Genomic DNA, 27,965 nt, shown 5'->3' on the forward strand with positions numbered 1-27,965 from the left:
AAGCCCAGGGAGCCAGAATTGGCCTGGCAAAGACTCTAATCCAGCCGACTGGACAGCTTTAGAAGATGTGACTGAGGGCCCAAATTTTGGATTTTAAATAGGATTTTCATATGTTTTACAACTTTTTCTAACGATAATGGTCATTCATGCAACACCAAAGTAGTCAACTAATCGCTAAACAATTAAAATACACTTATGTACTATGAAGAAATTTTCACAGTAAATAAAGTAAAATAAAATAGGAGATTTTGACAAAAAATAATAAAAATGTCTGTTTTATAATTACAGGCCAGTCAGTGATCTAAAAGAACTTTTTCTGTGATTTTACACGTTTTCCTACAACTTCAACCTGATTAGTCTGCTGACAGATTTTTTTTTTTTTTTACTACTGCAACATTTCTCCAAAAATTTAGATTTACTGTTGACATTATACATATTTTTCTTACATTAAAACAGACTGGTGTGGTAAAGTAGGCGTTATGTGGTCAATGATCTGAAATGATTTTAACCCCACTGGTGTAGTGGTTTTTGCAAAAACCCTGGTTGATCAGGTAGGGCATCTGGTGTTACAGAAATCTGCCAAATCAGACATGTGGAGCTGCCTACTGTGGTAACCCTTGTGTCAGATGTTCCCTAACCTAACAAATTACTGCTAGAGCCAAAACAGCTGTTAAAAAACCTCAATGCAATAGTAAGTTCCTAAAAATACTATTATACTTGCTGTTGCAAATTACCTGTTCTTGATCGTGGTTTTTAGGAGACAGGGTTGGTCTTTTTACACTGTTTCAACTTAAGGAATTCAACTCGTGGCCACATTCTTGTCTGTTTTGTGTGTTTTTCTCATTTAGCTGATATTATGTGTTTAAACGGGGAAAAAAACACTCATTTGTTTTCAGTTCCTCGGGTTGATTCCTAGCTTTCTTTGTCATTCTACATCTCTTGTTAATTCCTTAATTTGATTCATGTCATTAGGTAATTCAATCTTTTCTGTTACCTCTGGACCCATGTTGTCTGCTCATCCATAGTGGCCCCAGCCTCTTTTAATGTCCTATAAGGTTATGAGCCGTGTTTTCTTTTTCAAGGACACAGTTGTGATTTATGCAGATGGGTGAATAGCCAAACTAAAAATAAATCTAAAACATTCATGCGGTTTGATGTTTTTGTTAACAATATCTGCTACATTTTTCACAAAGATTTTCTAGAGGGTTTCTCGAGGGCGGACCTCTCTGGGTACTTAATGTGTGAATAAATTGAAAAATACAAAAAAGGCCGAGAAAATCAGATTTCTTTTTTCAATAAAATATGTGGTGCTACCATAAGGCTCTAAGACATTTTTGTTTTATGAAAATCTGAAATTACTTTTACATGACTTGAGAACACAGGATATATTCAATGGCAGGCATAAATAAAGCTATTCAGCGCATTAATACTTGAACAGCAATCTCTTAAAAACTGTCCTCAGATGAACTTGTTCTAGATAGTTTTCACTCTACCGCTTTACATTAGTTTTACTGGAACAGAAACACAGTTAGAAACCCCACTTGTGTGTGTGTTTCCTGCATGATTTCCCTTAAAAAAATGCCTCTGGGAGGAGCGAGAAGTGCCATGGGCATGTGCAAAATGGAATATATACTGACTGACAATGAAAGCATATTCTGTCTTCGTCTTGGTGGAAATGTGCCAGAAAACTATGTCAAAGTATTCACATGTGCAGTGCTTAAAGTCTTGAAGCATATTAAAAAGAAACCACAATAATTCACTCGCTTTATATGAGGAATGCTGTGCTTTAAGAAGCTTGCATACTGACATTTATTGGCCCGTAATTTACTCCACAGCTGAAAAATTAAAAGAAACATACACGTAATGGTGGGGTTAAAAAGCAAAAAACAAATTGAATAAGATTAAACTTGGAAAAAGAAATGGAGGTGGTGGAGGTAGGTAAAAAAGAAAAAACTGCTTCCTAGGAAGACAAGCAAGAGGAGTTTAGCTCCAAGTCTTTTTGAACAACAATGATCAAAGTGCTACCAGGTGTGTTGTATCCTGGGATCCATCGGCTTGAGTATTGTAGAGTCTTTACATAGCAGTATGAAGCGTCTTGAGGTGATTGTTGTTGTGAATTGGTGCTGTATAAATGTGTCAGGGAGAGCACCCAGCACAAAATCTGTGCCAAATCAAACGTGTGAACCCAACCACTGTGATGACCCTCTGGGAAATAAGTGAGCAGCCAAAAGTCCCAAATAAAATTGAGGTTAAAAATATGCCTGAAAGAAAGGAAGGAGCAGGTAGAGCCAGCGACATCACCATAGTAGCATATAGCACATGTCACAATGTGTCATTGCATTCATTCTCCAGTTCAGTGGGTACAACTTTCTTTTATTCTGATGAGGTGTAATCATAAAGCTGTACAAATGTGCATCCCTGTGCACCTCCTGACTGTTTCCAGTACAGCTCTTACAAATCTCACTTTGACTGTGACACTTGCGCATCTACCATTTCATCATGCGGAGAAAAAAAAAAAGCCATTTTCAGTTCAAGTTTGTGTTCTCCAAACTCAAAGATATGGCTTCAGGTCATGACCATGGGTTGCCATGATACCAATGTCTGCTTTTAACTAAAACTCTAGGAGGTTTTTATCTTTTTAGATACATCAATAAAATCGAAGCTCATCAGTAGCCCCACTGCCAGATGTCTTTCCCTCTTTGTCCTCCTACCCTAAAAAGAAACTCAAGTCCAAAGGTGGCTGTTAATACACATTGGAGGAGCTCCCATGTGTTATACAGCAGGACAAATGCATGTGGTTAGACGTGACTATGGTGATACGATTGCAACGCCGCCCAAGGAAATAATCTTGAAAGGGAAATTAGCCAAACTTAAATCAAGTATGACTTTTTTTAAAGCAAGAAAGAGTGAGTCATTCTTGGAGAATGAATCGTGAAACCTAACTGGGCAGTCTCACATGAAGAAGTTGCCAAGAAAAACAGATCAATTGAATAATTTATGCCAAACGCTGCTGTGTGGCATCGTTTGAAAACTGTGTAGTGGTGTGCGTTGCAAATACTTGGTCATTCCCTTCCATTCACAAGGGATGCACTTTTGTGCAGTTAACACAAGTGATTGAAAGACATGGACGCAACTCAAAGTGCTGACTGTCTACGAGTCTTCTGATGTGACACCAAATTTTGTCGGGTTTTTTTGGCTTTGTCAGCTGCAGATTTCACAAGTCACTGACAGTTTCAACAAGTCTTCCAAGACACACGTTGTCCTATAGAGAATCACAAACCATGATGCTCGTATTTCTGCACTATGAGAGGATTTACGATGTGAGATGTCAAACTCTTTCCTCCTGTGGATTTGTGCTGTACTGTCGCGACAGAGTTAGCAAATTTTGTTGTTTTTGTTTGGGGTTTTTGTCATCATTTTTGTTTCTAAGCAGTGCGTTTTTCTTCCCAGCACACAGCACATAATTCCGCTATGAGTGTTGTACTGTCAAGATTTGATTTAATAAAAGGCTGTGTGCATCCAAAACAAAGGCCCAATCATACATTCACACAAGAGCCTTTGCATAATCAGGAGTGTGAATATGTACACACACACACGCACACACATCTACACAGCAGCATTAAACGGGTTGCAGGCAGAGCTACTGTTTCAGCTGACTGGGCTGGAAATGTTTTATGTCAAGATTAGCTCTCACCCTCAGTCTGCTGCGTGTCTTTACACATACGCACACACAGCATATCTTCATTGTCTCACAGACACATTTTGTTTGCAGCCTTTCAGTTCGTATTGTGTGCTTTTGCCGGAGAACAAACACCTTTAAGAAAGTGTATTGTTTTCAGCAATTATGTATAATTTACCTGAAAACTCAGGTGTGAGACAGCCACTGAGTGTCTGGTGTAATTTTAAAGTCGCAGGTCTGTGTCCGTGTCACTGAAGCAGCAAATAGCCACTGAAAACGACAAAGGAAATAGTAATGCTTCGGTGTAAACCTTCATTATTTTTAACACAATGTGTGTCGGGCTACATTGAAGTGATCCCTCGTTTTGCACTTTGCCAAACTCAAGCTGTCACACAGCTGTGTTGTGACTGCAAAATAGCAGTGCCACATTAAAAATAAAGAAAGAAATATGATGTGTATTATGTTCATTTCAGTTTGTTTACCATTATTGTTTTCTTTTACCAATTTAAAAATAACAAGTGTAAGACTCTGTAACAGTAACTCTACAAAAGCATTACAAGATTATTTACCATGGTTGTGTGTGTGTGTGTGTGTATCATCAGTACTGCTGTGTTGCATTATCACTTCTGCCGACCCTGACATCTGGTTTTCTATTTGTGACTACTAGTCATTATTTCTTAGGTCTAATGCAATGGAGTTTGTAAAACTCGGTGATGATTTTGAGAAACTCCATTGCTACATTAACTTGTTGAAAAAGAAAACAAAGATGTGGAAAATCCTCATATATTGATGTAGAGCCTGAGATTTGAGAATGTAAGTACCGAGTTGAAACCAAAAAGTCATCTCCGTGGTCAAAACTGAGCACTGTAAATGTGGCAAATATTGAAGCAGAAACAGATATTAGTCAAAAATAAATAAATAAATCAGTTTTACAGGTATTTCAAGCAATGTTCGGGTAATGATTCGAGCAACTTAAAAGAAAAAAAAAAAGACTAATATGTATCAATCCACCCAAAGATAATTCTTTAAATCAACAATAGTCTCATTTTTTGGGTGAGTTTTGGCTAGTTATCTTTAGCTTTTCATTAAGATTAACATTTTAAAGTAAAACACAGTTAATTTCTTAGAAATGATTTAACATAGTCATGAGAAACCACCTTACATAACTGGTAAGGTGTTGACTTTGATTCTATGTAGATATGAGGTTGGCTTAGAGTGATGAGTGAGAATTACAGACCAGAGTATTGTAAAGAACAAACTTAAATATGTAATGTTGTGATGTCTACACGACACCTTTTTCACAAACTCAAACTAGTATTACTGGGGTCTTTTAAGCTATTTAGAGTTTTGTGCATTTAAAGTCTGTTTCATTTGTCACAGGGTGAATTTAACACTCCAGACTCAATTACAATTATTCCATCTTTTTCCGCAATATTAGTGTCACAGACTCAGGACTCTGTTAGCTCAGTAGGATAATGGCAGATCCAAAAGTATGACTCACCACTGAAGATTTTTTTTTAGATTATTTTAAAAATCATACTCTAATAGATATTCGAAACCAGTTCTGAAACAGAAACTTTCTTTTGCTGTACTAAAAGAAAGTTGTTGTTTTTTAACAGCATGACCAGGTGACATTTAAGAAGTAACTCTAAATGATGTTGTAGTAATAAACACGACTTCCAGGTCTACTTTCATTTTGGAACTATTTTTCATCCATGACTTTACATCAAGAAAAAAACCTAAAATGTTGTCAGGTGTTTTCAGCTGCTCCTTTATTTCTCAAGAAGTAATCACGATGACCTCCAAAGGATATGCATGTTGATTTGTCTCAGACTGTACACTGTGCTTCCTGAAGCAGTGGCTCAATAATATGATGGTTAACATGTTCGTCTAACATATGAATGATCCCGATTTAAGACTGGGAGCAGACACAAATTCCTAGGAGGGTTGTGCCTGGTGTAAAAATCTACCAAATCAAACATGCAGACCCATCCACCTCTTGTGAATAACGGAGACGCTAAAAGAAGCTTTATGCCATCCCATTTATCTGGTCCTGAAACCAACACTAGAAGCACATTTCATTTGTGTCACCATCTGATTTTGAAGCAGAGCTCTCCCAGCTGTAAGGCAAATGTGTTAACCACTACATTCAGATTTCACCATCATGATGATGCCACACTTTCCTGATCCTGATAAAGAATTATCGCATCGCCTAAAATGTAAAAAAACGTACCCGTTTTTGTTCTGATTACAAAAATAACTCGACTGAGCACGACTCCAGACATCTAAAACACTGCTCACATATTCAACACTGATTAGCAATTCAAGTAGTTTGGATGTTTTGCTCTGTGGAATTACAGAGAAATTGAGCCAGTGGCATTACATTTTTAGATTTTGGACTACCTGACCAGCTTTAATTTTTTTAAAAAACGTTGGCCTTACAAGATGCTGTGGCTCAAAATAATAAAATCAAACCTATGTAACGACTTTGGCACTGCAGCTCGGAGCTTTTGTTAAAGTGCTGAATAAGTATAATGCAAGTAGGAAAATTGTTTAAGACAATATCTGTAATGGCCCTGAACTCGCAACCATATTTGCAACTCACCGGGGCACTTTCCTGCTTTCTCATCCACACCTGGTATTTTCTACATAACATGTGACTGTAATGAAAGGACAAATAGGTGAGGAAGGAATGTGGCAAGAGGTGCAGAAGGCAGAAATAGAGGGTGAAACAGAAACATTGAGTATAAAGCCTTAAGAAGAAAGAGAAAAGAGGCTGTTATTGGGTGTCATAGTCTGAGTCTGTTCTTTAAGAGCTAATATTTCTCCCCTCCTGTTTCTCATACACGCTATGAGACAAGGTGGAGAGGACATGGAGAGCGAGAGTCAATCATGTCAAATGTGTGTATGTTTGTGTGCGCAGTGGAGATCAGATAGCCGTCTGTGCCTTTTTGTCTCGAGAGGACCTAATAATGCGTCTGTCAGAGCAACAAGGGCAAGAAAAATAGACTTATCCTTCCACAGAAATTTGCGCAGACATACACAGATTATGCTACACATGGTGGGAGGCATATTCTGATTGCAGCTCAAACGTAGACAGTAAACACCCACTTTAAGATACAGTGACTGTGAAAAGGGTCATTACATTTTGAACCCGTAGATCACCCCAAACCATCCGTTTCATCTCTCCTTCCATTCACTCACCCATTTACCCTGTCTGCTCATACGCCCATCGGCGGTAATCCGCCCCATCCGACATCCTCAGCTTCGTATTTTAGCCGCGTTTTGATACCCACTGGAAGGCTGTGATTCCTCCTCGGAGCGTGCGCCTGTGTGTGTTTAAGAGGCACACGTGAAATTCTAAAATGAATTAATGAGATGCTCGAGTGATTTACCAATTTGTGTGGATGCCTGCGTGTGTTTGCACTTGAAGAGCAGACAGGAGAATGTGATGTGTCCTCCAAAAGTCTGCTTGTTGATGTGTGATACGTCTTCATTTTGCCAGCTCATTACCTTTGTTTCACACAACTGTACAGTCTGTGCAGCATAGTTAAGACAGACCAGACAGGTTATTGACTGTTTTTCTTTATTTCTCTCTTTGTATTTGTTGTTTTTTTGCTTTTCACCCTCCTTCTTTTTAATCACATTTCCTGCCTCCCCTTATTAAAGTGTCTGCTACCTTCAATGTATCTACTTCTCTCTTAGTTGGTGTTTCTTGCTCTCTCTTTGTCATACTGTCTTTAATTTTATTTTTCTCATAGCAACAAGTATTAATTTCACAGTACTGTAAACATCATTAAGCTGTTGCGCATACATAATCTTCTTAGCTGCTGGATGGATTCAGTCAGATATACAGTAAAATTAATTGCATGTTTGTTGACATTCGGAGTGCTTATTTTTTCTGTCAAATCATATGAACTTGTTATTGTAGGGATACAAAAAAAGAAGTATGAAAAGTTACATAAAAAAGGATATCACTATGGTTGAGCTAGTTGATAATTAGCTTAACTTAGCACAGGGAAACAGCTAGGAAACACATGGGGTGTAGCACCCCAGAGTGAACGCTAATCTACCTCTTTAGTTGCTCACCTCTTCCCCACATCTGGATGATTGACAAGACCAGTGTTGGGAAGGTTACTTTTAAAATGTATTCCACTACAGATTACAGAATACACGCCCCAAAATGTAGTTTGTAATGTATTCCGTTAAATTACTCAGTGTGAGTAACGTAATCTGAATACTTTGGATTACTTGGATATATTGTCATGCTTTTTACAACTACATGAATGTACTATTGCTGTGTGATTTATTACTTTTACTGACGGCTACTCGCCACTGAGCTAACATTGTTAGCTGGCGTTGGCTGAGGTTAGTTCATCGACTGCTTTCAGAACTGCACATGATTATTTGCAGCTAGCAGGTTGTTAATGCTATCCATCAAGTCTAACAGTCTGCAGTCTATGATAGCTCAGTGTAGTAGCCTTCAGTAATAGTAATAAATCAAACAGCAATAGTACATCAAATTTACTGATGTGTCATATAACTCAGGTAGCTACCACAACTGAAACAAGGTAGTTGCAGTAGGCTAACGTTAGTTTTTTGTTTCTTTTTTTAAAGAACTTACTTCCAGATGTTTCTTTTGGTTGGAGGTGGAGTCTTTTGACTCTGAGAGCAGCTTGTTTGCTGGCAAACAGATTTTGCATTGAAGACTTCTCAGACTTCTCCCATTCCTTTCTTATTTAAATAAGAAGTGGTGTCGGAATTTCCAAGTTAACATATGCATTCCTGCCCCGGCTCTGTTGTGTTGGCTTTGGGTCCATTGTGTAGTTGACAGCACCAACATTAACAGGACGCTTACATTAGAGCCTCTTATTTTGTGTTTTGTTTGGGTTTCCAGCAATGCATGGATTTGCCAAAATTAAAGAAGGGATATCCTAATTTATGAAACAGGAAGCCGTGTAATCCATTTATTTCAACAAAGTAACTGTATTCTAAGTATCCCCTTTTAAAATTGTAACTGTATCATATTTTGTATTTTAAATACGTAATGTCGGTACATGTATTCCGTCACTCCCCAACACTGCCCAAGACTTTTAAGGTGATATTTTGTGGACCTGCGAGACAAAACCTGAGCTTTTTGGAAGGTTTGGGTCCTGTTACATCTGGCAGAAAGCTAACACAGCGTTTCATAAAAAGAACATCACACCAACAGTCAAACATGGTGGCGGTAGTGTCATGTTTGGAGCTGCTTAGCTGCTTCAAGACCTGGGAGACTTGCTGCAATTGATAGAATCATGCATTTTCCATTGTGAATGAAATCACTATTTAAAAACAGCATTTTGTATTCACTCAGGTTATCTTTGTGACACACAAAAAAACGTACTTTTTCACAGCACTGCATGGGCCACCACAGTATCACCAGCAGTATATGCTTCCCTGTGTGTTTCCATGCACAAGTCTTTGCTGATCGTGAGAATAAGTACCCATGTACTCAGTCGCTAAACTAGTTGAAATTTACACATTTACTAAAATATGATTATTACTTCTTTGGTTAATATTGACATACACCATTAACAGCAGAATGAGTTCATATGAGTTACAAATGAGATGTGAAATTGCATTCGTAAATCTCTAATCACAATATTTGCAAAGATACAACAACAATAGACGTGGATGACACAATGGCTTCAATTTCATTTGGCTGTGTTTCTCTTTCTCTCTTACAAAGTCGTCGTCCGTTATCCATTTTTCTCAACGTACACAAAATCCCATACAATCACTTAGACGCATCTCATCTTCTTGCTTCCTTCCTGGAAACTGGGTTAATTTACACTCACTGTGAAATATTTCCAGTAAGCCCCTTCTATTTTTTTTTTAATCATTTAAACATTTCCTTTACAGGAAGAAAAGATTCTCATCAAAGCACTGAAATATATGTTAAGACAGAGCTATAGCCTAGGCAGTGTGTTTTCTTGTTAATATTAGGCTAGAGGTCTCACTTTTGCTCTCTTTGCTCTCTTTGATCTTGTAGGCGTGGATATGGACAACATGAGGTAGGTGTCTTGGGTGTGCATGCTGTCGTTGCATGTCTGCACGCTTTCACTTACATTTATGCCCTGGTTTACTTTCCATCTTCTTTTCTGTTTGATGCTATCAAGAAGAAAGAACATTTACAGTACACAGTGCATGTAACTGGCTTTATAAATTATAATTTAAAAAGGCCACTATAGTACATGGAAATCTTGAAGTTAAATATTATTATATTATATTATAAATATACCCACTCATTTACGATTCCAAAAAGTTGGCTCTTTAGACATCCTGGACATTTCTGCCACGTCCCCATTGTTAAATACATGTCATCGGTCTAGCCTTCCTATAAAGAGTCATCCAGTCACTTGTGCAGTGCATGCATTTTCAAACTCAATTTCAGCTTAAATTGAGTTCAGAAGTTATATCCGCTGCTTGATAAAACCTCATTCCCATGTTCCTACAATCTGACAGATAACATCAAATGAAAGCATATACATACATTGGACCCTGAGCTTTCTAGAGAAACTGAATGGCAGGGCATCAGCTATCGATTTTATGTTTCTAATATAGATGTACACATTTCTGAGGGACAGCGCTGAAATACTGTACTTCCATTTTGTTTGTTTTTTATTTCCATTCACCACTTTTCTGTCCCTCTGGTAGACGCAACAACTTCTCCGACCTTCTCTGCTCCGACCTGAGGTACTCAGTCTCTCTCTTGTTTCAGTACTTATTTAATCCCTATGGGCGTCTGTCTGTTGGAGTATGGGTTTGTGGAAGTTTTAATGCAGTCAAAGTCATCACTATGAGTGTGTATGTATGTGTAGTCATGTCCTATAAAATTATCTGTTTGTGTGTGTGTGTGTGTGTGGGAAGCTTCTAACAAAGATCTGTCAATCTAACAGGAACTATCAATGGAATCGGGCATCGATCCTGGCCATGACTACTACACACAGGATTATTACAACTATGACCACGGGTTAGTACGTCGCCGCACATCAAATTGCACTTCTTTGTTATACCCAGCTTGTTTTTGCACGCGTCCTTTATCGTTTTGGTGTTTTCTTTCCATGTAAATTTTGTCAGGCTTTGAAAACGTTCATATTAGCTCTAAAGTCAGGAACAATGAACCTGAGAATATCAAATTTAAAATAATGCAGTTAGCAAAAGAAAAGCTATTTAGAGCTAATCTTTCTTTTCCATGCTTTATTTTTCAACAATAGACAGGACGTACAAAAGACATTGAACAATAACAGGGAAAAAATACATAAATATTCAAATATGCGTGTGCATGTTGCATGTTTTGGGGTGGTGCTGTACGACTTCACTTTCAATAGCTGATATTAGTGAGTGAGGGTAAAATAAATGGAATCACAGGTAAACAAATGCAGAACAAGATAAGAGGAAAGAGCAACAAAAAAACACAAATCAATCAAGTTAGTTACACAGTAAAGGTTTGTGTGTAAAACACTTAAACTATCTCTTATTTTTATATTTTGCTGGGAAAATCAAGTGCTTTCCAGATGGTGGCTCCAAATTTGACGATATTTTCCGCATTTATAATTCTATCAGTTTTGAAAACATCCCCACCACTAGCCAAAATGCAGCTCTAAACTATAACAGAGTCTCCATCTTCAACATGTTGATGATGAACTGAACCAGAAATTTGGATTCATCTCTTTATCAGACCTGTTGCCACTGATTTTGAGTCCAGTTGTTGTGTAATTTGGTTCTTTCCCTTCCTTAAGAATGGCTTCTTGACAGCCAACCTTCCACTGAGACCATTTCTGATGAGGCTTCAGTGAATAGTAGATGGATTCACTGAAGGGCCAGATGCATTTTTTAGGTCCTGTGCTAGTTTTTTCATTTTTATTAAGGACAGAACTTCATAAAATTTTTAAGGATTCACTGCACACTGCCAAAATATGCCACGTTTTCAAATAATACCTCTTCGGGAAACACATTGTCGGTGCAAAAATTTGAACAAACGGTTTGTTTTTGTCACTAATTACAAACCTAAAGATTTCAAATCAGTTCTTTGGTAAGTTGTCTGTTATGTATAGACAAAACACTGGCTTTTTTATGCTTTAATGATCAAGGTTACGTGTCTTTACGCACAAAAATCAGATGAGAGTAGCATGGCAGATCTTTACTTTGATTACACAAACATTATGTAGCGGTGGGTAATTGATAATAGGTATTGATTTGCAAATAACTGGACGTGAATAACTTATAATATTATACTTAAGTATATCCCTAACTAGGCAGCTCGTTCTCTTACTCTTAACAATATTTTAATGAAGAAGAGTGCGTGTCCAAAGTAATGTGTTGTTAAGAATCCTTATAACTCATGTGTGGTCAATACAAACAATAACAGTAAGAAACATAGTTTTAAATACCTCTATATAGCATTATTTTTAACTGACCTTCAGATCAATGTATTGACCTAGAAGGAGAGGTCAGAGGTCAGATGTTACATGATGTTTTAAATCTTTATACAGTACTTTCTGTGTTAACACGCCACACTTGTAAGAATGACAATTTCTAAGTTTTAAATTTTTTTTCAGACTACTAACTGATTAAGTCGACCTTGAAGATCTTGGTGGATATAAGCCAGTTTTTTAATAAATTTTAAATTATTAACTTGACCTCACTCAAAATTAATTACAATTAATTAAAAAAACAACTTTCTAGCAATTTTGGACAGTTGTGTCAAAATGTCTCAACCAGTCATCAAGCAGTGTTGTTACTCATAAAAGTAATCTATTACACATTACTTTTTACTTGTTTTAAAGAAATTACTTATTTTACGTATTTACTATAGGAAGTTAGTTTTTAATCTTACATATTTTCTTATATAATTTCTGTATCTAATTAGAAGGACACATGGAAGATCTTTTTTAGTAGTAGTCCATTTAAATTTTACCACAAATCTGATATCAGAGGTGATGAAAAACAGTATTCAGATAACATCACAGAAAAATATTGTGGTTACTCTGATTCTGCTGTGTGGAGTGCGATGAGACATTACAGTCATGTTTATCTCTGCCTCTCTCACCCATTGAAAATCAAGCTTTGGCTCTTTGGTTGGGCTTGGGTTAAAATCAGCTTATGCATCATTGTGAGTCTGGGGGTGTCTGGCTGCTAGCTTTGTGTTAGCGTCACAGATTGTATTACAAAAAAAGAATGTATTTTGCTTTCGATGTGTTTGCAGCAGTGGCTTATCGTCTCTGGAATGAACAACACAGTTCGCGCTCTACTGGCACAATCTTATAAATTAATAGTGGCTATCTATGCTGTAGAGTGCAAATCTTTTAGACCATCATCATCCAACATAAGGTTTATGCCACAGCTTCCTAATCATTGATTAAATACATTTTATGTTTCTGTAATGATGAATTCAAGAGAATCCTCAAGCTTTTTAATTAACATATTTTTAATGCAAAAATAAGTATTGTTTTTATACATGAATATTCAAAGTTGATCTTTTATAAAAAAAGCAAGCAAAAATAATAGTTAAACACTATTTTTTTTAAAAAATTACAGTTGTTTAATTAAAATTAGTTTTAATGCTTGAAAGTCCAGTGTGTCGGTTCAAATTGGGGTGTATAAAAAGGTTTTAATTCCATGAATTCAATAATTTTTTAATTTAAATATGTTTTTGAAAGATATGAAATGCTTTCTTTTTCTTGTTTTTATGACAGGTGTAATAATTTTTTTAAGTACTGTATATTGGTCTAAACTTCTTTTTTTTAATGTTACATAACTGCTTGGATGTATTTTAAATGGTTACAAACAGAAATTGCCACAAACCCTCTAAAAGCTGCATATCTAGGTTCATTCACTAACTGCAGAATTAACACAAATTGGTGCTCAAAAAATTAACGGTAGCAAGACCCATGAAGTGGCACGGCGTAATTATGAACAAAAAGGAGTTATTGAAGAGTTCATGTTTCTCACAAAAGCTTTGTGTTGATATATAATCAGAAATAATTGAACTTAATGCAACGACCTTTAAAATTAACTTATACAGATAAAATTCCCGGTGTTATTTCCATGATCATGATTGTAACCACACGGCCAGTTTCAATGTTGAACTTGCAAATACATCATTTAATTCATTAAAGAAACATTCAGTAGGTCTCATGTTTTAACAGCAGTCATTCATAGCAGCGTGAACAGAACTGTAGCAGCGGATTTCTTTCAGCTCTTATCTTTACCTGGCACTTTACTGTTTGTGGTGTTACAGAGCAATGCAGCATTTACCAACAGTGATACACAGCGGAGAAAAAAAAGTGTACAGGAAATGAATGCGGGCAACTCTGCTATGTTCCATCTCCAACCTTTGACCGCTAGCACTGATAGGAAGGGTCCCTTACAACATATTTCCTCCTGCGTGAGTCTGGACCTCACTGTGTTCGCTTTATCCAGCTGAGTGTCATGTCAGCCACGTGGCAGCGGCTTTGACATCAAGCTGATTGCATCAGTCACACAGTGTGTTGGCTACTGTGAAATGTTGACACCGGCGACCTGCCTCATACTACGCCGCTCCTGTATTCTTCAAACTACAGGAAGTCAGGAGATTTCAGAAAAGTGATTTTGTTCAGTGTGTGTTTTGGGTTCCTTGAAGGTAAAAAGAACACAGTATATAAAAAACGCACACTTTAGTGTGTGTGTATGTGTGTGTGTGTGTGTGTGTGTGTGTGTGTGTATGTGTGTTATTCACACACAGAGCTTGCCATCTGTGATGCATTGTGTAATTTTTATAATTTTAGCTGCAGACTCCAGAGAACTTGATTTTCTACACCCACCTACGCACACTCATAAACGCACAGTGGAAGAACACACACACACACACACAAATTCTCTTACGGCAAGCACGTTCATTCACTCGCACTTACAATCACTCAGATGCTCGTTCTTGCACACACGTGCATAGCATACGCGTACACACATACAGCTAATTCTCTCTGCCTAGCTTTGCAATACTGTAGCAGCTAATCAGGCAGCCAGCCGTGGAAGCAGACAATAGGCCAGATGCTGGTGGCTTAGAGCAACATCCACAAACTCGTGTCTGACTCTGTACGCACACTGGATCAGAAAATCAGACTTTGTGACCCTGTGGGACTGAGATCTAATCACTTTGTTTCGTTCACTTGCAAATAAAAGGCGTAAACAGTCCGCGCCAGCAAATACCGAACCAGTTCTCAGGCTTTGGATAACATTTCTCATTCCTGATTTTTGTTTTTCCACAAAATCCTTTTTTATTATTTTTTTTACAGTATACACTTCCAAAAGCCTGGTTGGCAACCTTTTGACCTTTGCTTTGAACTTTCTTGAAAATATCAGGCCAAAATGGGATTTTCTCTGCATGTGGGAATGTAGCCATCTGCTGCTGGCATGATTCTGATTGGATTTACACAGATGCAGAATATAAACAGGAACCATTTGTTGCACAGGTCTAATGTTTTGATGCTGTGCTAAAAAAAGAAAAGAAAAAGGAAAACAACAAAAACAACAAACTGAGCCAAATTCATGTTGCCCTCTAGTCAAGAGTGAAATACTCAATCCATAAATGCTACAGAGCAATAAGGGATTAAATCTTGCTTTTCCAAAACTGTTATTGGTGTGGGTGTTGAGCAGTGTGACTGCCGTGGAGCTGATAGGAGCTCGGTTAGGGCACCCACATAAAAAGAAATGTGAGGACAATAGAAAATGTGGAAAGATTAGCTGAATGAGAGCAGGAAATACAAATGGATTAGCTGAAGTCATGTCCAGCTTATTTTAGGTGCACGTTGTATCAAAGTGACAGCTCAACCCTAAAATCATATTCACATTGTGATCTAGTCTGTCCACCGAGTGTGGTTTAGGTGTGAATTACCTGGTGTGACTGAGATCTTGAACACAACAGAACTGTCCTCACCTCATGGAAACGTTCTGTATTTTTAAATCATGATCCATTTACTTTATTGTAGGAACTGTTTTCTTTCCATCTCTACATCCAATCTAAAGAAGCAGCAAGCCCAATAATGTTTCCATGCTGTCAGAGTAAATGGACCTCGTCAGGGGAAGATACAGTGGCAGAAAAATCACGCTTTAAATTCTTTAATGCTCTTCGCAGAGTTCTGACATACCTTCAAGTTTGAACCAAGCCTGGAAAAAATAAAATATGCAACATAACACAAGTGTAAAGTACATGGAAAGCTTTTATACACTTGTTTATAGCATCCTACGTTCTAACGCTATAGCATTTAGAGACCCACTGACAGTTACATGAACAGGTTTAAGTCTCCATACTATAAAGGCAATCGGTTAAAGTTAAATCAAGTAATCAGGTTGTGATTAAAGTGCAGACTTTCAGCTTTAATTCAAGGGGTCTATCGAAAGTATTTAATTAACTGCTTAAGAATTACAGAAATTTTTGTAAGTTCTGGGATGAAATTACATCGTTTTAATTGAAGGATTTTTTTCTTTATTAATTTAAAAATTCTTTGCAGTCAATGACTACCCAAGGTCAAGAATCCACGGACATCTCTGCAACTACCACTCAGACCAAACCTTTAACATACTTCATTCTTTTTCACATTGTAAAGGTGGTGATTGGCTATGCCATCTCTTGCTATTGTCTGGCAGGCTTTAGCGTCATGTGGTTGTAAGAAGGTCGGGAGCATCTTACAACTATATGGATGTGTGGACTAAGTGAAGAACCAACACTTCTGTGCATTAAAAATTGATTTCATAATCCTTTAGTAAGGGAGAACCCAGTTCCAAATACATTTAACTGCCTATTAAGAAACTGAGTCCTCTATATCAATATGGATCTCAACAAATTTCAACAAACATGTCCAAAATATGATGACAACTATCTTTTTTTTTCAGTTAGTGAACACGTACAGCCTGCGGTACTACCTGTGTACAAATGAGATCACACACTGACTCATCATTTACCATTTGGAGATTCACCAGTGACCCAGTTTGGTTCATTTAGGTTCTGACACATAGCTACAAAAATACTATGAAGCGCTGGCAGTGACTGATGTTGGTATCTTGATGCTGCAGAAGACATTTCTCTGACTCATGTGACTACTGCCCCCTAGTGGCCACAGGAGGCAGGGGGATGGAGTGATAAAGGGTGAAACGATTGAAGGGAAGACAAGAGTTGAAGACAGAGGGGAAAATAGGGGGAAAGACTCCTCAGATGAAAGAAGGAGACTTGCCTTTGAGTAATATGTTTGTGTGAACACTTCTGTTTGAGTCTGCAGTTTAATAATTAAAATCCTATCATTGAGAGAAAGAGAACAGTTAAGATACACTACCTTAGCGTTCAGGGGCCAAACTGTTAGTCTATGTATTACCCAACCTTTCTCCTCTGACCCCCCTCCATTTTCACTCATTCTTTCTTCTTTCCCTTTTATCTCTTAAAACACCTCTACCTCCTTCTTCTCTCCCCCTCACCCATCTGTCATCCACGTGCCTTTTCCATTTGTTTATTACTTTGCTACTTAATGTAATGGGAGGGCGACTTCTCACCGGTTGACTGTAAGCAGAATGATTACACAGGGCAACATTTCTCCACAGCTCTCTAAATGAAGCCAAAGGACTTGGAGCACATTTGTTACTTTAATCACACTGGGACATATTGTTTTCAGAATGGCATTTGAAAAGATGTGCTTTTTGACCCACTGGCTCCCTGAGTTGCTTGCTGCAGGGCACGGAGCCTAAGTAGTGATACACAACACGTTTTTTTCGGTCGATGGAGTCAGGCAGCGCTCCCGGCAACAGGCAACAAAGAGAGACAAAAGGGGGGAAATCGATTGCAGTGTTTTCTGCTAACAAAATGTCTCTTGGCAACAAAATGCTCCTTTTGTGATTAAGGCAGCTTTGCCTAGGAAAGTCATTAGACGCCGCTTATCATTGGCATGAACCACAGTGTGGCCCTATGTGTTATCACTGTAAGTGTCTGCGAATAAGCACTAGCCAAGTTCATCAGTTTTGTCTGTAAGCAGCTTTCTCTCCTATCTTTACTTCTGATTGGCTGAAGCTGCACAGTGGATTCTGTTTGCTTATTAATATAGCCAACAATAAAAAAGAAGCCTCCAAATAATAACTTAAAACTCAGTATAGGCTCAACTTGCTCTGCATATATGTGCTTACGTGTAACATCCTGGTATTTTCCCCCTTCCCTCTGATTTTTTATCCAGGTACGACCTTCCTCAGTATGGCAGCCGCAGGAAGCTGATCTCGCCCTCTGGCCTCTATGATGAATATGGAGAAGTCGTTGTTGACGATGACGGCAGCTACTACTACAGCCCACAGGAGTCTGATGGAGAGGTAAATGCAGGAAAATATAAAATTAGAATACAAAGGGAAACGCTGGAGAGCAGATTATACAGGCTGGTAACAGAGTCCGTAATATTTTCATGATATTCTCAAAAACCAGAGAATAATGAACCTACAGTTACACAGTTAGTTGGTGTAACTGTAGAGAATTGGTTAAAGGAATAGTTCAACACTTTGAGAAATGCTATACACTAGTGTGCTAAAGTGCAGTACTGCAATACTTAGATCTTCTTTGGACATTGGCTGCTTTTTTACTCATGTTCAGTCCAGTGTTTGTATCTGATGATTTTCAGAGTAAGAGTTTGTTAACACCGACCTATAAATCATTCGAGCATAAATAATACACCCAACTCAAGGGATGAACTGCTGTAGTGTCCACACAGAACTTAGCAACAAGCTCGTTTTAAATAGCATATTTCGCTTCTTTGTTACTATCAGTCTGTTGCACAATCACATAATTTATTCCCTTTTCTTTGGTTTCCTCTGCCAAAAATGCCCAAATCACCCAGTTTTGTAGGCATAAACTAGTCATTTTGCACCAACAGTGTGATTCCCAAAGAGCTAAAATGTCTCAAAGGAACAGTGCCTGTCAAGAAGCCATTATTATGTAAGAAAATTGGGAGAAAAGCCTGAAGTAAATTTTCCAAGAATTAGATTGACAATTAGTGGCAACAGGACTTTTGGAGTGATGAATCCAAATTTGAAAATTTAGTTTTGGCTATTTGACCCTAAAATTAGATGATAGACGAGGGAGCCAGGTAGGAGAGGAGAAAGCTACAACAGTGAGCGTCTACAGTCATCTCTAAAACACAGTGGAGGTTCTGTCATGGTTTGCGGGTGCATTTCAGCCAGTGTTGTTGGGCAGTGGTCCCCAACCCCTGGGCCGGGGACCGTTACGGGTCCGTGAGTCGTTTGGTACCAGGCCATGAGAGTCGAGGCTCGGGTGTGAAATTTATGGTTTTCAGGGGTTTTATTGTTAACTCGGTTTCCCTGGGTCTTTTCCCGCCTTATTTTGAAAGAAATATTTGTGTTACCATAGCGACCAGAGAGCATTAAGGGGGAGATGTGGCGCATTTCAGGAGGACGCTGCTAATAAAGTTACACAATTACACGGTGAATTTGCGTTTAGTATTATATTTACAATATACCGCAGTTTTTCTCTTGGTTATATTTTTTATTTGGGTGCATTTATCCGCCACACCTTAAAAGCCGGTCCTTGAAAATATTGTCTGACATTAAACCGGTCCGTGGCACAAAAAAAGGCTGGGGACCGCTGGTGTTGGAGATCTTGTCAAAACAGAAAGTCAGAAAAGTCAGATTTAGATCCACTATTGAAATACCATTTGGAAGGATTTCTGATTGGCAGTAACTTCAATTTTCTGTAGTGCAGCCAGTGCAGTAAAAGTCATGGACTGGCCTCCCTAGAGCCTGGACCCTAACATTACAGACTCTGTGTGGGATCATCGTGACAGAGAACACAACAAAGGGCAGCCAACATCCAAAGAAGAGCTTTGAAATATCCTAGACACAGCCTGGGGAACTATTCCTGAAGAAATAAGTTATAATAAAGCCTAAGAGAGTTCAGGCTGAAGAATAAAGGAGTTCATACCATATATTGACTCTTAAGATCATTAGAATCCCTCGTATTCCTGCATATGTTTGCACATGCAATAAATCAGCGCATCAGAAATGAAGGGTGGCTCAAGATTTACAGTGACTGAAAGCAGAAAGATTGAAACTGGAGGAATTAGCTAGAAAGAAAAACACTGTACAGCATTATCCTAAAAAGAAACCCTAATTCGGGCTCTTCTCATCTCAGATGGCAATGTGTGTTTGGCCCATATTTGCGAGCGCTAAAAGTAACGCAGATTAGGCTGAATGTGGATGCTACTTGGGATCTGTCTGTTAATCCTAAATGTTCAACTATCCTTTTAAGGTTGCAGTACATCCTTTTTATTTTTGTTAGAATGTACTACATAATGGAATGTGTTCATTTTATGTGACTATTCATATTGAAAGCGTTCTGTAAAGTTAATATGTAGTGATTACTCTTTATGGTCAAGTGTAGTTAGTGTAATCTAACTTGTTTTTGGACTAATGTCATCATTGCACCAGGTGAGGAGAAAAGTTCAAGGAGACAAATTAGCTCCACACCCTTCCCACCTTCAGGCTCAGCCTATTCCAGCCCTGACAAAGACCCACGGACACGTGAGGACTGAGGATGACAAAAAACAAGAAGGCAGTACAACTGCTAACACTAAACCTAAGAGCTCGAGCGTGGCTACCAGGTTGCAGGCTTTGATGCGAGTGAGTACGACACTGTCCTCTGCAGGGAAAAAGTCTGGACAGCCTCCTGCCATTCACCCTCCGTGGAACAAAGCCAGAATTGGACCGATAAAGGAGGGAGGCAGAGGAAGAGAAAAAGTAGAGGAGGGAAAAGCGGGAGGAGTGAGAATTGGGTTTGAGAATGGGGGAGCAGGGAAGAGGGAAAATAAAAGGGTAGGCAGAGATGAAGCAGTAGAAATAAGGAGGGAGAGGGGAGGAAGAGAAGAAGTAGAAACATGGGGGAGAAACAACAGAAGTGGCGGCTCAAACAATGCAGTTGGAGGAGGAGGAGGAGGAGGAGGAGGAGGCATCAGGCCAGAGCACAGGGGATGGCTCCCTGGACTGTTGTCCTCTGGCCAGTCTTTCAGCCGGGATGGCAGCATGGTCATAGATGGGAGTTATTTCCAGATGTCCACTGAAGCAAGCAAACCCCCAGCAATGGAACAAAAGCTGAGCGGGGCCCTCAGTCTTATCTCCCTAGCCAGAAGGCTCCAGGGACCAGCCAGGGTGGGAGGTGGACAGTGGAGCAACGACGAAAGCTGGGACACAGGGAAGATGTATGGCTCCATGGGAGATATGAGCGTTTCTGCTTTAGTGTCTAAGGGAGCCACAGGAGAGGAGGGGAGGAGGTGGGAGTTCGGAGAGCCGAACAGCTCCATTGAAGGATGGTGGAGAAAAGAACCAAGATTTCGCGGCGGTGTTCAAAGTGATTCGGAAACAGGAAGTGGCAGCAAAGAGTCTCTGTCGGAATTCAGTTTCTCAGACGCAAGCAGCCACACGTTACGTGTCCCGGCAGAAACAGACGAGGCCGAGTGTGACACAGAAACAGAAAAAACTGAGTCCGACTCAGGAAACGCAAAGGAAGAGGAAAGCCAAGATGAGCTGGGAGAGTGGTCTGAGTCTGAGACGGAAGATGAGAGGAAAAAAATGAGTAGAAAACCGGCAAAAAGACACATTAGTGATAGTTCTGTGAGCAGCAACAGCAGGAGTCATAAAAGCAGAAGCAGTAGAGGGAGCTTTAGAAGGGAACGCAGCAGCAGACGGCGAGACAGGAGCGGCAAAGAGACTGATAGAAACAGCAGCAGGGACTCGGAAAGTTCTAGACATTCGCGTTCAACCGTTTCTAGTTCCAGGCCCAAAACTTCCAGATGGCTTTCACGTGAAGCAACAGAGCCAGAGAGTGAAGAAGAGAGCGAGGAATCTGAAGAAGAAGAAGAGGTAAAAAGTGCTGGATTGGGAAAGCCGTCAAGAGGCAGGCAAGCTTCCAGTCACACCCAGTCGGACATCAGCTCAGGCCCGACGGACAGCTCGGACGACTTGTCACCAATCATGGAGGACAGCGAAGAGGATGAGGAGGAGGAGAAAAGCAGCGACCACGATGTGGAAGAAGATGAAGAAGAGGGGGATTTGGGAGTCAGCTGAGCCGAGATTAAATTCTTTGCCACTCAGTAAGGTCTGGGGTGAAAATGCTTGGATTGAGAGTGAAGTCATTACCTGAGTGGAATTTATAACTTTAATCTCTCTCTTTTTTGTGTTTTCTTGTTTGGCGTGATTTACTTCCACTGTAATTTAAAGTGTCGGCGTGTCCTCTGCTGCCCTCTCTGACTGTCTCTCTTCTTTTTTTTTCTTTCTTTCTTTGGCTTGTAACTTTAATCCCCCCTTTTTTTCCCCAGTCAGCCTTTCTCTCGTCTTCGTGAAGTGCTTTTCTGCTTTACATCTACAGTTTTTTCCCCCTGAGCCGACTTGTCTTGTTTTCCGATTGTGAAAGCTCCCACTTCCAGCTGATTGTTTCTCTTATGCTGCTACGGCTCAGATTATTTACTGACCTCTCTTTGTTGCACTTAAGGTTTACTCAAGCTTTTTTTCCATTAGTCATTTCTCTTTCTTTGCTCATTCTTCTGCTAGCAGTCAGCTCTTCCAGCAGCGTTTACCAGCAGGAAGAAAATATGCTTTCTTTGTTATGGAGAACATGTACTTTCTTCTATACAATGATCTATACAACAATCTTTAAGGGTTACATTGTGCGTATGTGTGTGTGAACATGTAGCAGTGTTGACCCTGACCTACTATATTATACTTAAATAATTTAGTTTTGTGTTCTAAAAGATTACATCCAAGACCAACATGTGCTATATTTCCAAAATCATTTCAGTTTCTTTCATTTAAAAAACACACAAAAAACCTCATCATTAGATGATCCAAAGGCCGGTTTGTTGAGTCACACTGCTGTCATGTCTTTGTATTTGCAGTGAGTGAAAGTGTTTTTTTTTTTTTTATTGTTTCTCATTTTCTCACTTTAAAATGAAAGAAAAAAAAAAACACGTTTATTTTAACAGCAATTAAATGAAAATCTTTACAAATGTTGGGTCTTCTGACCAGAGAAGGTTTGGTATGTCTTCAGTCTGGTGTGTAGATAGCCTTATTTCCCTATAAATACATATATCAACTGAAATACAACCCCAGTTCCATAAACGTTGGGCTGTTGTGTGAAGAATTTAAAGTTGATGGCAGCAACAGTCCCAACTTTAACCCCTTTTTTAGTCAGAGGAGAGCAGTTTCTGGACATTTCTTGTCTGATAAGTGAAGCTAGCTGCCCAACAGTCCAGGGTCTTATTTGTCATAGTTTTCCTTTATGTGCCAAATGTTTCCCGGTTGGGGAAAACTCTGGATTGCAGGGAGGCAAGTTCAGCACCTCAACTCTTACAAACCCATATTCTTGTAATAGATGCAGTATGTGGTTTAGCATTGTCTTGCTGAAATATGTAAGGCCTTCCCTTAAAAAACAACTCCATCTCAGATTTTCCTTCCTATTGTCACCTAGTGTGTGCACATGGGTTAGTGTGATTGTTTCTTTCTGATATTTTGAGTCTTTACTAGTGCTGTTAGCGTTCATCTCGTTAAAATGACGTTAACGCCATAACCGCATTAATGTGGCAAATCTCCGTTAGCAAGTTAGCGCAGATCACCCCGTGCGTAGGGCTGCACGGCGTCAACGCGTTAAAACAGTTTAAACAGTTTTTTAAACAATTCAATTTATTTTCTGTGTTCTATTATGAATAAAACACGGGTTTATGAGATTTGGATATCACTGCATTCTGTTTTGATTTACATTTTATACAGTGTAACAACTTTTTTGGAATCAGGGTTGTGGAATTCGCCCTTTGGCCATTTCCGGCTGTGAGAGAACTCTGAATGCAATATAACCTAAACATAAATGCTATCAATGTTCACAGTTAGTCAAATCATTTATTATTAGTTATAGATTTTACACAGCGTTTCTTAGGATGTCTTCCTAAAAGACTGTATTAACCCAGAAAGCCACTGTGCTGATATTGTAACACATCGTCTTCCTAGCCCATCACACAATGCTGTTCTGTCAGATACCGCTTCTGTCAAAGAGAAACACACAAGGTGTCCTTTGGTGTAGCTGCCTTGATGCACTGGCAGCGGTAGCACTGGATGCTGAGAGATAACTGTCCTCTTTTAAAAAGCAACGCATAAATAAATCACAGTGTCTCTGTCAGCCAGCGGGCCATGTCCTGTTTGGAAGCTTTGTACTTTGCACTTTTTGTTTTGCTTGATTTTCACTTGCCGAATAGTTCTTGCTGTTGCTTTTACCTCCTGCTTATTTTCAGACATCATAAACTATTTAAGTTAAAACAAGGCCGTCCTTTACAAGCGCCCATACTGTACATAATGAGTTGGGAGTGGGACCTCTCTCGGTTTTGCCCCAGTATTGCCACCAAATGCATCACAGCAGGGATGCCATTGGATACCTTGTGCTTCTCTGCAGGACACCAGCAGCTTTGACACCTTGGGAATGAGACCCAAGTGGTTGTTACAACTTGTAGTAACACCTCTGTTAGTTGTGGGAATAACTGTTTGTTAAATGGATGCTAATATCATCACCGGTAAGTCTCTGATGGTAGCAAAGGAAGCTGTTTAATGTCGTGAAAGGCTTTAATCCTAGTTTGTACGCCTAAATCAAACCAAACCTTGGAAATGAAGCTTAAAATCATAAATCAAGAGTACTTATGTGGGTCAAACATAGTCAGTCTTTATTTTTGAAAAAGATTAGATCATGGAGATACGCCATCACCCTGTCAACTTTTTACACATCCTTGCAAAGCTGCTGGTGCAGCTAAAAGTACTTATTTCCCAAGGGTTTGCTACAGCAGATGGGTAAACAGACTTGATTTGGTACAGTTCTTCCTGAGAAAGCCCTCCTATTTATCCAGGCTTGGGGACTGGCAGAGGAAGTACACTAGCTTTTGACACCCCCTGAGGCTGGGTTTGTATCTCCTCCTGATCTCAAACCAGAGACTTTTTGCATGTAAGGCAAATGTGTTCAATGTCGACACCACAGAGGCACTCACTGCTAGTGAGAGAAGGAAGAAGAAGTGCATTATTCTCCAAAATGCCTTTAATTTCAGTTTTAAACTTTCGATGGCCTTTTGTGAGTAGATGTGTGAACTGTGTGAAGTTCCCCAGTGCACACCACTATACATCATCAGGGTAACTACTCAGTACAGTTCACCGAAGGAGTTTTGAGGCATTATCGAAAAAGCACTTTGAGGCAGACAGCAGATGTTCAATTTTTGTGCTTTGTATCATCACTTTTACGATTCATTTCTCTTGCCTCAATGAAACTCCCAAGGTCAGCAGTTTAAAGTCACATTATTGATGTGTTTCTCTCAGCAGGGCAGCAGAAAACGTCGGGTCAAGTTGGTGTTTGACCGAGAGTACGAGACCAGCTCCACGGGTGAGGAAAGCGCGCCAGAAACCCAACGTGGGCGCTTGTCGTCCACCCACAACAGCCAAGTCAACGTTAACGGGAGCATCTACGTGGCCCAGAATGGCTCCATCATCCGAACCCGACGCTCAGTAAACACCACAGGGCCCACGCAAACCACTACTACGAACAACAATCTCAAACTCCCCTCTCCTATCTTCAGCTCAAGGCTGGCAAAGCACTTTAAAAAACTAGACAAAATGGCTGCCACACTAGAAGAAAGAGTTCCCCTGAACAGCTTCAGAACGACGCCGGACGGCGGGTGCAACGCACTCCGCACCTTCCAGAGCTCGGGAACGGTTGCCACCACGACAACCACGTCCTCTTTCTCCAACCCTGACAGCAAAACGCTGAATGTGTTCAACACGCGACAATCCAGCGTTTCTTTAGAGTCAACCAGCACCAGCAACGCAGGCCCGGAAAGCGTGGCGTCGAAATCGAACCTGCTCAAAGCGGCACAGGAAGGCACGGAGCAGCCCCAGAGCACAGCGGCGAGAAACGAGTCGGAAGAAGGCGAGAGAGAGTCCAAGGTAGACGGCAGTAACGACGACACGGACGGACTCGTCGTCAGAGAGCCGCTGGAGTGCCCGAGTGACAGAACGCAGTCGGACGAGGAGGAGTTATGGATGGGGCCGTGGAACAGCCTTCACATACCCATGACCAAACTCTGACTGAACGCTACGCCACTGTGCTCGTTCCATATTGCCAAGATCACTGAAACATTCAGACATGATTTCTGTTCATTAGTTGTGGAACTAACAGGGATGCTCCAGGTCAATTGGAAGAAATCTAATTACATGATTTGCTACTCTGTTGTCTGTGATGGAAGATTCCTCACATATCAGCTAGTAGAACTTAATTTATTTTATTTACATTCAGAGAAGTGATGGAACTATATTTGAAGCAAAAACAGAACAAATTCATTGGTGTTTAATTGGTTATTTGGATTACTTATTAAATGTCACTTTTTTGTACCTTCTCCAGTGAAACTGACCTGATTTCAGAGCTGCAACACCTTTAGAAAACTGGACCTAGACTGAGAGGACTTATATTTCTACTTTGATAGCAGAGGCAAAGGTGCGTGAACTTTTTAATGGCCCTTTAAGTGACTGGTGTCTGTATGGAACCGAGTGACTCATTCAGTATTACGACTACTGACGCAACTCATCTTGAATTTGCCTGACATGTTTCATTAACACATGAAGTCGTGTATTGTTCACACTTGCCTTTTTATCCTTGTAAAGTTGCTTAGCAGACTTTATCCAAATAAAATTCCAGCCATTGAAATGTGGTTTCGCTAACTTGATGATATGCTGCTAAACCCCAAGCTGCAACTTTGAAGGCTGAAAAAACAGGAGCCAAGGTTCAACTTCAACACCCTTCTTTTTAAATTGGTTGGTTTCCTGTCACGGACACGGCTTTTAAGCGTAGTCCGCAAATTTTCAATAGAGTTGAGGCTTTGGGAAGGCTATTTCAGAAGATTAATGTTAGCCTGCTTTATTCATTCCAAAATTAGTTAAGTGTGTTTGGTATCATGGTCCTGTTGGAACAAGATTTAACTATCTAGCTGCTGATTTTTGGTGAAGTGAAGACTTTGGAGGGACTACACCTCCTTCATTGTTCCATACACCTTCTGCAGTGTACCAGTAGGACGGACAGCAACACACCGTTGGTCCAGTGTGCTCAGGTTTGACATATATTTGTTTCCTTGGAGCCATTCAAGAAGCAGACTTGATGAAACAGGTTTCAGATCCTCAAGATTTTCATATTAAAATATGGAATTTAATTGTATTGAAGGCCAAATAAAAATCAACAATACTTTAACATTTTTGACAGTTAGGTTCAATAAGCTCACAGTGGCGTTGTCTACTCTTCTCTTTGGTCTCTAAGCAAACTGCATAGGGATTAAAGCACATACTCTGTTTTCCTTAAAAGCTCCGTCTTAACTAATTTTACAAGGATTTTCATCACCGCTGTTGTACGGCAACCGGCCTGGAAGCATTTAGGGTTTTTGACCAAAATTCGGAACAGTCACTAAAACAGCATAGTTCAATAAATTAGGTAGAAGCTGTGCATGTAAAGTCAAAACCTCTGCTTTTTGCCAACAGGCACTTCAGCCTAGCTTCACCCCCTGTAGAGTGATATGTTAAATTCCCAATTTGAGATATGAAAATTACCGCCTTGTCTTGTAGTGAATACCTGTTACCTGATGTTATGGGGTTGGTGCTTTTTGGAATGTTTTTATTGGAACTTCTAAAAAACAATACATCCCACTGTGTGGTACAGCTTATTCAATACGTTCTAGCATTTTATTAGCCAAAGAGCTAATGCTTTGGTTGGCAGCATTGGGTCTGTATACAGACTATGAGCATTTGGATTTGGAAACCAGACTCAAATATTTCAAAGAAGTGCAGTTGTTGCTGCAGTTGTTTTAATTTTTGGCTTGAAAGCTAGTGAAAAGGACATTATGGTAATTAGTAAGCATTGGTTAGGTCTTAAGAGCAGCAGTTCCCATTTGAAGTTACACCTACAATCTAAGCACAGCATCTCCACAACATTAAGAAAGCGGGATAATCAAGCCAAATGAAACAGCTAGAGTTAATTTTAAGCTTGGCTAAAGCTGTCACACCGAGGAACAGTTAACGAGGTCGTGGTGGAGATTTGGGGTTCAGAGGTAGATGCAAACTCACAGCAACCTTATAGTGAGGAAAGATGATTATACGGCAACTTTAACATACTTTAAAGAGTTTTTAATGATTTTATTTAAAATGACCCCTTGAAAAAAGGACATAAAAT

General features: G+C 39.5%; 1 protein-coding gene across 1 annotated transcript in view; it reads left to right on the forward strand.

Moving 5' to 3' along the window:
* The window catches only part of LOC102780475 (protocadherin-15-like), a 213,590-nt gene extending 191,791 nt beyond the window's left edge, over positions 1-21,799 (forward strand). The window contains exons 35-39 of the mRNA XM_087844645.1: positions 9,711-9,732; positions 10,376-10,414; positions 10,618-10,691; positions 17,914-18,043; positions 20,168-21,799. Of these exons, the coding sequence (XP_087700771.1) occupies positions 9,711-9,732; positions 10,376-10,414; positions 10,618-10,691; positions 17,914-18,043; positions 20,168-21,799 (1,897 nt within the window). The remainder of the gene's footprint in view (positions 1-9,710; positions 9,733-10,375; positions 10,415-10,617; positions 10,692-17,913; positions 18,044-20,167) is intronic.
* The last annotated feature ends 6,166 nt before the right edge of the window (positions 21,800-27,965 follow it).

Source organism: Neolamprologus brichardi, chromosome 8 (assembly GCF_056152115.1).
Source record: "Neolamprologus brichardi isolate AB-2024 chromosome 8, ASM5615211v1, whole genome shotgun sequence".
Classification (NCBI taxonomy): domain Eukaryota; kingdom Metazoa; phylum Chordata; class Actinopteri; order Cichliformes; family Cichlidae; genus Neolamprologus; species Neolamprologus brichardi.